At 35.8% G+C, this 12,457-nt stretch overlaps 1 protein-coding gene across 1 annotated transcript in view; it reads left to right on the top strand.

Moving 5' to 3' along the window:
- Nucleotides 1-10,129, top strand: part of LOC111051638 (intraflagellar transport protein 140 homolog) — a 73,679-nt gene extending 63,550 nt beyond the window's left edge. Inside the window, exons 21-22 of the mRNA XM_039422759.1 lie at nt 7,169-7,377; nt 9,867-10,129. Coding sequence (XP_039278693.1) covers nt 7,169-7,377; nt 9,867-9,955 — 298 coding nt within the window. The 3' untranslated portion in view covers nt 9,956-10,129. The remainder of the gene's footprint in view (nt 1-7,168; nt 7,378-9,866) is intronic.
- The last annotated feature ends 2,328 nt before the right edge of the window (nt 10,130-12,457 follow it).

Here is a 12,457-nt window from a genome sequence, read left to right as displayed (position 1 = left end):
AAAGCGAAATTTTAAACTCCAGGGTCTAACGTGATCTCTAAACTCCTGGGTCTTTTTGAGTCCTCGACTACGTTAACGCTCTGACTCGGAAAGCCAATTTTCTGACTCCATAGTTTAAAGCCAGTTAAAGTCTAGAACTTAGCTAAATCCCGAGCTCGGAAACCTGCCCTAAAGGTTCTATTCAATTAAAATTTGAATTCAAATTCTATTCAATTAGGTTTTAAAGGTAAGAGGAAAGGTGATGTAAAATATGTTAATATTTGTGGCAATATGTTAATATTTTTGATGTGTTTATTATTCTATATAATAAACACAAATAACGAAAAGTTGAAATACTTGCACTTTTGAGAAATCACACTTACGAATGACACCCACTGTAAAATCGTTCAATGCTAGTCACATTTATTAACAATTCATTGCCTTCTCTTCGAACTACAGAATGAATTTCAATTTTCACATTATATATTCAAATAATTCTCCTCCAAGTTGAAATACAATTTATAATAAGGCTATCTTGTTTCTGTACTCCTATTTTGAGTTTCACCTAATTCACGTAAATAAGGTAATGCTGAGGTGAACCAACCGGGATTAACAATCTTGTACAGAGTGACTTTTAGTCCTGTTACCCTATTGTAAGTGTATGGAAATTTATTTCTAATAAAAAATTTATATCACAAATGGTAAGATGCCAAAAATAACTTGGATGGATGGAGTTCCAGGGTGTGGTAAAACTCACTTTATCCTTCAGCAACATACACCAGGTAAAGATCTCATTTTGTGTCAGACAAGAGCTGGAATAAATGAAATTAGGCAAGAGGTGAATAGAATTCACAAAAATAAATATGAAAGAATAATTAAACAGGATTATAGAACAGTTTCATCTTTTATAATAAACGGATCAAAAAAGCAGTACAAACGTGTTTTCATAGATGAAGCAGTATTAATGCATGCAGGTTTCGTGGGATTTGTCTCATCTCTCGCTGGTGCTTCTGAGATTATTCTGCTAGGAGATTCAAACCAAATACCTTACATAGAGAGAAGTAAATTAACAGCTGAATGGTCACACATTTCATCTCTCTGTGAGAAGAGAATCCATCAAACATTAACTAGAAGGTGTCCAATAGACGTCTGCTACATCCTTTCCAGCTACTACCAGGACATTGGTACGAAAAATGAGGTCCTGTTATCCGTCAGACCTCCAATAACAAATGGAGAACTTGGACCACTTGAACCTAACACTCTGATTCTTACATTCACTCAGCTCGAGAAGAAAACAGTGCTAGAAGAGCTGCAATCAAAACTTCACCCTTTAATTAAAGTCCATACAATTCATGAAGCACAGGGCTTAACTCACAAGAATGTAGTTCTGATAAGGAACAATAAAAAACAACTTGGAATATATAACAGCACACAACATGTAATAGTAGCAATGAGCAGACACACACAAACCTTCAGATATATCACAACAGGGCAAGAAGATTTAGTGCTGACCCTAATTCGAAAACTAAAGGATGTTAGTGAAGAGTTTCTCTTAAGCTGGAATGAAAGAAACATGGAAGGGATTAATGAGAGTTCATTAACTAGAAGGTGTCCAATAGACGTCTGCTACATCCTTTCCAGCTACTACCAGGACATTGGTACGAAAAATGAGGTCCTGTTATCCGTCTGACCTCCAATAACAAATGGAGAACTTGGACCATTTGAACCTAACACTCTGATTCTTACATTCACTCAGCTCGAGAAGAAAACAGTGCTAGAAGAGCTGCAATCAAAACTTCACCCTTTAATTAAAGTCCATACAATTCATGAAGCACAGGGCTTAACTCACAAGAATGTAGTTCTGATAAGGAACAATAAAAAACAACTTGGAATATATAACAGCACACAACATGTAATAGTAGCAATGAGCAGACACACACAAACCTTCAGATATATCACAACAGGGCAAGAAGATTTAGTGCTGACCCTAATTCGAAAACTAAAGGATGTTAGTGAAGAGTTTCTCTTAAGCTGGAATGAAAGAAACATGGAAGGGATTAATGAGAGTTTAAATAATGAGTAACAACAATTTATCAAATTTGCTCAGCTTCGAGGATCTTGATTATTTTGAAGAAATAAACGATGAAGTGATCAACAACAGTCAACAACTTTGTGCAGCATTGAGTTCTTGTGATTTGAGCATCTTCTGTCTCAATATGAGGAGTATCAGAAGAAATTTTGATGAGCTGATGATTCAATTGTGCGACATTAATTTTTCTTTTGATGTTATTATTCTAACCGAATGCTGGATTAGGACTGAATTTGTACTCCAGTCCATTCGAGGATATGATGTATTTTCCACCATAAACAACCCATTACAAAATGATGGTGTAGTTGTTTATGTTAAAGATAGTATAAATGTACAATGTGTTGAGCTACATATTAACCAGGCAAATGTTCTACATATTCGGTTGGATGCAGCAGACAAAAAGTGGAACATCCTTGCAATATACAGATCACCGTCCTTCAATGATATTACAGATTTCCTGAGTGACTTAGAATCGATCCTGAATGAATTAAGAGGGCAACAAGTCATATGTGCCGGAGACATGAATATTAACACCCTTCAAATTCGTCCATATCATCAATTGAATGACTACTGCGATCTTCTAAGCGAGCATGGGCTCAGACTCTGCATTAAGCAAGCAACCAGAACTACAACAGAAACTGATTCTTGCATAGATCACATTGCTACCAACTCCAGAGATAATTTTTTTCCAATCATTTATGAATCAACAATAACTGACCACTTCACCACAATTCTAGGAGTGCAACATATTTCGAGAAATAGTGCAAATGAAACTGGAACACATGAAATAAACGAGAAAATAGACATTAATAGCTTGAAGAATGAACTACTGAATGAGGAGTGGATTCATGTTTTAGAAGATAATAATCCAGATACATCTTATGACACCTTCTTATCAACTCTGAGACAACATATACAAAATAATATCAAGCAGCATCGGCGGAAGAAGAAGTACAAACCCATCAAACCATGGATCACCAGAGGTATAGTAGCAGCAATAAGAACCAGAAATCTACTCAACAAAAGAAGAAAGGAAGACCCAAACAACATTAACTTAACCAACTTCTATCGTCGGTATAGGAATACACTCACAGCTTTAATTCATGAAACAAAGGACCAATACTATAGAGAGAAATTGTATGAAGCTGGTAAGGATAATAAAAAAATGTGGAAAGTAATCGAAGATGCTACTGACTCTAAATCAAAAACAAAAATGAAATTGAATGCTATTAAAATAGATTATAGGATTTTCAATCTAAAGGAAAATCCAGAAACTGTGCTCAACCACATGAATAACTTTTTCACAAATGTAGGTGAAGAAATGGCGGAGACAATAATAGATTCCTTAAGAAAAACACTAGACCAAATCATATCCCAATATAAACCTGTTACAAGAACTCTACACTCCATCTACTTTCACCCAGTAACTGAAGATGAGCTTCTTGAAGCTATTAGTAGTTTGCGAAATGACAGTGCTCCAGGACTTGATGGAATCAATAATAGAACATTGAAGTTGATAAAAAATGTAATTGTAAAACCATTAATTCACATATTTAATTTAAGTCTGTCAAAAGGAATTTTTCCAAAAGCTATGAAAGAGACATGTGTTAGACCATTACATAAAGGAGGCGACAAAACAAATGCCACCAATTACAGGCCTATTTCACTTATAAGCAATATTTCTAAGATTTTGGAAAAACTGGTAAAGAAACGTCTTGTGAATTACATGGAAAAAACAACTTACTATCTAGGAATAAATTTGGTTTTCGTGAGGGGAGGAGTACAGAAGATGCGGTATTAGAATTGTCAAATTTTGTCACAGATAAGCTAGAAAATAACAAAAAATGTGCAGCAGTGTTCCTGGACCTAGCAAAAGCTTTTGACACTGTTAATCATACCTCTTTGACCGGCGTCAGAAAGTCAAAGTTGAAGAACATCTCAGTTCAGAGGAAACGATGAAGTTTGGGATTCCCCAAGGAACAGTTCTTGGGCCAATTCTGTATTTGGCATATGCAAATGAGCTATGTTCAATTAAGATAAGAGGAAGAGTAATAGCTTTTGCTGATGATACGTGTATACTATTTGAAGGAAACACCTGGGAGGAAGTTTTTAATCTGGCACAGGAAGAATTGATCAAAGTCGATAAATGGTTAAGAGAAAATTTGCTTACAGTAAATGCAACAAAAACGAAATTTTTAGCCTTTTCTCTGACAGAACGGACGAGACCACCGGATTCTTCAATAATCCTGCATCACTGTGGAAGCACCAACAACCCGTGTGATTGTCCTTCAATTCAACAAGTCAATGAAATGAAATATTTAGGAACAATAGTGGACAACAAATTCAAATGGGACAAGCACATTAATCTATCAATTACCCGAATCAGGAAGCTTCTCTACAAATTCTATCAACTCCGTAAAATCCTCAACTATGAGACATTAAAAACTGTTTATTTTTCTTTAGTGCAATCAATTTTAAGATACGTCATAATTATCTGGGGAGCTACGAATTTTACACATGTTGAACCTCTCTATAAACTTCAAAAACGAATACTAAAAATAATAGGCTTCAAGGAGAATCAATTCCCCACGAACATTCTTTTCAAGGACAGTAAAGTACTGAGTGTAAGACAACTCTACATCCAGGCTATCATCATGCGAATGAGGAGAAACAACGAACACATAAGACTGGCAGATCATAACCATCAAACAAGGCAGAGAAACACGTATTCAATAGTACCAAGGATGAACACTACATTTGGGCAAAGAAACTACACATATTTGGGACCAAAAATTTATAATTCAATACCAAGTTACATTAGGGAAGAATTCAATAGACACAGGTTCAAGAAAAGTTTATTTTCCTGGTTGGTTGATATTGGAGTGGAAAATTGTGAAAATTTAGTTAGACTGTAAATATTGAAACTATTTATTCTTCATTCCACTCTTTACTGTTTTTCATTTTTCTAAAAATAACCTTTCTTATTATTATCCTTAATAGAACATTAATATTTATTTACTAATTCCATAATTTTGTTTGCTTGTATTATACATTTTTACTAATTTTATTATAAAAAACTTTAATCCCATATCAGTGAATGAAGTTTGTAAATAGTAATTATTACACGCAATAAGCAACTACATAATTACTTATACCCCAACACATATAATATATAGTGGGGTGTATATTATTCATTGAAATTATCATTTATTCATTGTTGAAACACCGCTGATTTATGTAGTTATATTACAATACTATATTATCAATATTCTAATGTTGCATTCAATCTTCATTGTAATTAATAAGTTTTCATAATATGTGAAATTTGTTGCATAATTGGCTGTTGTACTGTAATTTATTGTAGATTCGTGTATGAACCAGAATGTATTGTAACTTACTTGAATAAATAAAAGTGAATTCTGTTTCGTCGTACGAAGCTAGTAGCCATAGGCATCCTATGAAACATACTCAATCTGTATACACACGGCAGTGCGAGTTTATTATTCTTGAGCTGTGTAAAATGATGTGTGGATTCTGGTCGTCTTATGAGCCGGATTTCTTCTACCATAGAACAGCAGGTATCCATAACAAGCATGGGTTCATGGCCTCCAAGGTCGCCAGACCTTGCATACCCTGATTACTTGCTGTGAGGCTACATGAAGTCATAGGTCTTCAAAAACAATCCTTACAATATTGATGAACTTGAAGCCAAAAATACAGACTCATTCACAGATGTTGCAACTTTCAAAAAGGTTTCTGCTGATATGGTTAAAAGAGTTGAAGCGTGTAAACCTCAATTGAAATTGGTAGACATTTTGAGCTTATTCTAATCGAAATTAGTAACTAATAAATGTAAGTAATCAAATATTGAATATACATTTTTGTTACTACTAAATTTCACTTTTATAAATTGAAATAAAAAATTGTTGACAGGACTAGAAAAAACACTGTATTATATATTGTAACACCTTCTCAGCTATAATCCTTGATTAAAATATAAGTTTCGCATTATTTTTATTGTATTCAATTCACTCTTCTATTTGAAGAATTCGCTTTATCATCCCTTTCCTGATTCTCTTATTAGAATGGAAGGTGGCCTCACCATAGTTGAGTGTTACATGTTTATATAGTAAGTTCCAAGGACACTAAGGACCGTTTGCGCAGTCAAAGCTTGAACTGACTGTAATCAGCTGGTGGCTCAAACTCAAAATGAGCCGCATTATAACAAACGTAACTTGATATGGATTTACTCAAGTTTAAAATGAAATTTACTTTTAACAGTCACTGTGCAAACGGCATTAAATTGTTCACCCTAAAGCTAGCTCCGCAGTGCAAGCTGGATGCTTGTCTGAATCGGACTAGGCGCTGAGACAGCAAATAATAGCAGCGTTGGTGGGAATGCGAGCGGCCGCAGTAACATCTTCCACCCAGCAATGGTCGGCGTAGTCCCGCCTGGTGGACAGACGAAAGATCAATCCAGTCGGTTATTTGATCCCTCCAGCCAGGCTCAGCCAAGCAGCCGAGACAATAGAACAATGGAGTGACGGTCTTATTCGCGTTCATCAGCAGTTTTCTTTCTCACGATTATTTTGATTTTTGTGCTACCTATAATCAATAATAACTCCAGTCACCAGTGAAAAGTTTCCATGAACGTGGTGTACTACCATATTAATGACTTTTCATGATGATTTTTAATTATTTAAAAACATTGTTGATATTCTGAACCTTCAGGCTAAACTTGGGGTCGCTAAGAACGAATCTGCAATCAGAATTTCTCTATCACGAAAAATAGCGAAAAAAACCCAGCTGTTGATCTTCCGGCAACCGTTAATAGTCATCCTGCAATGCGGTCGAAACACTTCCAAGCCAGACACCCATATCAAATGACAACAACGCCAAGCTGTTGGAAACCATCCTGCACTGCGGCGCTAGGTTAAGTGAGCGGAGTGATCAATGCATTGCAACGTGCATTATGAATTTGACCTGAAAGTGAACGGCAGCTCTCACAGAGACCTTTTTTGTTGTTATTTGCGAGTAATGCAGATGACATGCCACCCTATTCATGTTGCTTATAGTGCTTCTAATGGCCGCTGATTTCAGAATGCTAGACAGAGGAGAGGCGGAGAGCGGGTTGCAACAGTGCAGACAGCTGTTGTCGGCCGGCTGTGACCTGGTGAGGAGTGGCGACGTGTATTCGCTCATGATCGAACAGGCAACCAAAGCGAACGATTGGCGAACGGCCGCACGTCTAGCGCAAGAGCTGCGTCAAGCTCAGCCTCATGATAATCTCTCCTTGTATATTCCCAAAGGTAACTTCCTGACAACTCAATTTTTGGTCAGCTGTCTTCTCCATTTTTCCAAATTGTATCTTCTATTAATTGTGTATGTATTGTCAATGTATTATTCATTTATTTATTGGATAGAACAAACAATACAAAGGAATTCTATATCAATTCATCCTTTTCAATTGAAAAAAATAAATTCATACTTTTCGGTTCAAACAAGCTCATCACCACAAAAAATGGCCAATTTCTATATTCAAAACTATGTATCTCAGTAACCCCTTACTATAAAAATCATTACTTCATCTTGAAATGTACAATAGAATTTTCCCTTTGATCTGTTGTAAACGATCCATGAAATAGTATATTTCGCACCTAGGGCCGAAAATGAGACTTTTCCGGCTCGAAATCGGTTTTCAAGTCCGAGGCCATAGGCCGAGGTCTAGAAAAGATTGAGAGCCGGAAAAACATTTTTGCCCGTGGTGTGAACGCTATTTTTCGCCACACAGAAAAATAAACAATATATATGCCTATATGAGAATAATTGTTTATTAAGCATTTGCGAAAGCAAAAGTGGAAGGTCATAGCTCTAGCAAATCTGAGGTAATCTGAATATCAGGAAATTGTCCAAGTATTTTTATTTTTTATTCTGAATTGTCTAAATAACCTAAAAGATTATGTTCAATTATGTGGGAGGTTGGGTTTATAATTTTTTATTCTTTCAAATGACAATAAGATGATATTATCATAAATGTTTTAATTATTATTGAATAATAAACACAAATAATGAAAAGTTTTTTGATCAGCTGTTTTAGCACACTTGAAATTTGGCCAATCTGAATGTCAACGTCAACAATGCTTGTTGTTGTCGACTTCGGAAGTTTAGGTTAGAAGTTCTATCCTACTCTGAAAATTGAATTTGAATAGTTTATAATATCTTATTTGTATTTCATTCATCCAAATAAAATTTTAGTATCTTATTGCAAAATACTTTATTCAATTTCTAGAAGCATAAACTGATTCCGTTTCATAAACTATTTTGTAAACACGTTCACATCAAATTAGAATCAGCTGACTTCAAGGTTATTTTACAGCCCTAGGGCCGTAAAAACTTTACCGGCCTGGTCAGAAAACAATCACTTTCGCCCTCCATATGACGCACGAAAAACAGCTCATTACATCCAATTGGAGCGAAAAAATATGTTCGTAAAAGTGAGATTTAATTGTTGAAAAAAATTCGGAAATTGTAGATATTTTTCTCATATTAACGGGTTTGGCAGTTCTATGGTAGGGAAAAGTGATTCAAAATGGATTTTAGGCAACTGAGCTCGTAGAGGATGAATTTATCTACAATTTGGAATCAATCGTGAGTTTCTCTGATGTATCAGACTCGTTTTAGAAACTATTGATCAACAGTAAAATCACGAAAAAAATTAAAAACTGAAAACGCCATTTTTAAAATCTTTTGTAACTTTCGAATTGTATTGGAATCGAAAGTATTATTTATTGGAGTGGGTGGAAGGGGACAATTTTCACATACTCACTAGATTTTAAAATGTTATCAGAAGTATTTCACAAGACATGCAGCTTCGAATAAAGAACTTGGCCATTTTTTGTGTATTGGAATATGGGCTTAAGTATAGTCAGCAATAAATTTTCCATTTTTGATTAATGAAGTGTAGTACAATGAAATCCAAGCATTGTGTTAAAAGTTATACGTGTTTGAAATTTTTATCCTTGAGGTGTCCTTAAGCGCGCCTCTCTACTAGGAAATACTGAAATTAAGTGCATCTAATGGGTGATTCTCATAGAACATAATCTCATGAACTTATGTCATTGTTCGAAATATCAATGTGAGGACAATGTAGTTGGTGATGATGGTTGAAGCTGAAAATTAGGTGTTTTTCACAATACAAGGAGCATTGTTGTCAGGTGTACCTGGTAATCTATATGAGAGCACAAAAATACGCCCAGAGGGGCTTTGAATTAAACATCTAAATGGTAACAATCGGAAGATATTGTTGATCAAAAACTAAAATTCATCAAAATTGGTTTTATTCTTCAAATTTCTCTCATTTTTGAAAAATCATAACTCAGTACTCATTGGAGATACAGAGTTCCAAATGATCTCATTTTATTCAGAATTTTATAATCTAAAAAAAAAGGCTAGAGCAAATTTTTCTGTCCGATTACGAGATTTGGCAGAAATAGCTGAAAACTGGAAAATGAGCCAAAAATACGAGGTTTTTGGGCCACCCTGTATCTAGCACAAGGAAATTTTGCATGAAGAAATTGGTTCTGGACTTCTCTTATGTACCCAAATAATATATTAAAGAATCAGAACTACAATATAAATTGCATGCACCAATAAATATAGTGACTGGACTATATAGTTATAGGCTCTTGTTATTGTTTGTATTTATGTTAATTTGTTACAGTATCCCTATATTTAAAATGAAAAATTGGGCAAATATGTTTATTGTAGTGATTTTATTACTATTTTTTATTCATTTCAGATATAATGGAAAGACTGGGATTGGATCATAAACAAGAATTGGAATCTCACGAGGTTGATCCTGAAGAAGCAGTTGAAGAAGCAGTTTAAATGATCTGTATATCTATAGAACAATATCAATAAAATTATTTATATTTTAGCACATTGCTGTTTGGAAGTGACTCGTTCTATAATAGTATACTAGCAGGTAACCCGTGCTTCGCAAGGGTACAGTGTACTCGAATAATTTTGAAATTTTAATTAAATAAAAATGGAAGAATATAATTTCTTTATGTGAATATCAACACCTTCATTGAAAGACATATTAACTGCATGCGCTTTCATATTGCCGATACAGCATTGATGAAACTGTAGACGTTTATTTAGCATTTGTCTCAAAAATTGTTCTAGCTGAAAAATTAATAATCCATGCCACGTGTAGGCCATTCCACACAGCACGTGGCGTGCGTGGCTGGACGCACGCTAGCTACTTTTCAAAACATCGCTTCCCAGCTAATCAAATGAAGCAATTCACATAGCAGCCACGGCCACGCGGCAACGCTTGCTATACTAGCCACGCGTGGCTACCGTTCGCTCTCTGAGCGATCTTTTCAAAAGTGTCCGGCCACGTTTTGGTCCGAGCATGCGCAGAACGTATACTAGACGTATACTATCGTATAGAACGTATACTATCATTGTCAGCCTCAAGGTCGCGCATTAGATGATGGAATTCGCCATAGGTCTTCCTTTTTTTATTGATTGGATGTACCCACTGGTCCCATGCTGTCACCGAATACAATAAAACCAGCTCATTATCACTACTACTGCTGCTGCTGGAGTCATCAAACCAAGGTAAGCCACAAGAAAATCCAGATTCACACCACAGGACCGTCGGAGTTGACATCTTCCTGCATACTCACGGGAAACGTGGCCGGTATAGCATCGCAACATTCGTGGCGGTGTGAATTGGCATGTGGCTAGCGTGGCCGGCGTGGCGTGCGTCCAGCCACGCACGCCATGTGCTGTGTGGAATGGCCTTAAACATTGCATCAGGAAAACGAAGTTTCAAAACCATGTTTTTCAGGTAGAAATCAATATAGAAACAGATGTTCCTTTTCAATTTCGACCATATGATTTGGTGATTTTTTAATGAAATCGAATGTACCATTAATGAAATTTGAACATTAATTCTGAAAAATCTAGAAGGAATATTGAAATTTGGGCTTCCAGGTGCATGAGATGAATATTTTTAGAATCTATGTGCAAAATTTGGAGATCTAAATCATTCCCGTTTTTCCGTTATTTAATCCACAAGTTGACATGTCTTGATGTGAACAAACGAACACACGAACAAACACAACCCTACTCTCGCTTATTATATAGATTACGCTACAAGCACAGAAAGTTAGTGTTTACGGTATGAGGATAGTTTCATAGATAGATAGATAGATCATGTCTTGTATTGAATTGACTAACTGGTGTATGGGACTACTGGTGTACCGGGAATATGTTATCCGAATACCGTAAACACCTTTCTGAGAGAGTCGCGTACGATATTTTTCGCCACATTACAGGTATAGCTGACGCCAAAAAGTTTAGGCGGTTTCGTGGGTCCCCTGTGCGTTCCAACAGCTGATGTTGTCAAGTAGAGTTGTCATCTAGCTTGGCTTAGGTGATGATTTTTAAATCAAAAGAGACAATAAATGGATGTGAGTAGGTTACACCAAGTGACCCACGAAGCCGCCTAACTTTTTGGCATCAGCTACATAAGAATAATAAATTGAATGAGAATTTTTTATGAGGGGGGGAAACTTTGATGTCTCATATCTCAAGAAACAGACGTCGTAGGGTACTCAAAATGGGGTGGAAATTTTCGATCTCACCCTCCTGAACACAATGCACCATATGGCACAGTTGTCCAAACTCATCCTTTCTTAGTTCCATGTTAGCGGCCGGAAAGGGTACTCTTTCCGGCCATAGCCGGAAAGAAACCTGTTCTGACGTCAGACGAGAGTCGTCTGCAAACAATGTCTTTCAGATCTACGTAGGGACTGGAAAACAGCTGCTTTCTGTGCAGTGTGGCGAAAAAGGATTATTATTATTTTATGTTTTTGTTAATGATGATCCCCTTGATATAGGACAATGACATGGTGGAAGGTGCAGTTCTCAACTTTATGGCCTCTATCCGATGTCGTTTGTTGGGCAGAAGAGGCTGAGTAGTCAAAACTCGAAAAGTAAATTTAATTTACTTGAGAACCTCAGTACACTTAATTTATGAACCTGTCTCGTATGAAAACAGGTATACCAGTCATGATGCAAGTGTAGTATCTTGCTTGAATTGTGGATAGAAAAATTAACTATAAAGCGTCTCTTCTCAAATAAACATTCAAAATAATTAGTTGTATGAATAAGCATTTAACATTATAACAATTAATAATCTATCTCTTTTACCATTAAGGTAAACACAATGCGTAATTCTCTATCTACCTTCAGAGCAACTAAACACCCAACTTCAATGTTCAATGAAAATTTAAAATGTTGTTAATTAATTATTAATTCTACATTGCTGAAATACGATCTGGCAACAGAGCAAAGCGAGAAATAGTGCTCTCC

The sequence above is a fragment of the Nilaparvata lugens genome, chromosome 3 (assembly GCF_014356525.2).
Source record: "Nilaparvata lugens isolate BPH chromosome 3, ASM1435652v1, whole genome shotgun sequence".
Taxonomy (NCBI): Eukaryota; Metazoa; Arthropoda; class Insecta; order Hemiptera; family Delphacidae; genus Nilaparvata; species Nilaparvata lugens.
The sequence above is the reverse complement of the archived record's forward strand: the minus strand, read 5'-3'. Positions and strand labels throughout refer to the sequence as shown.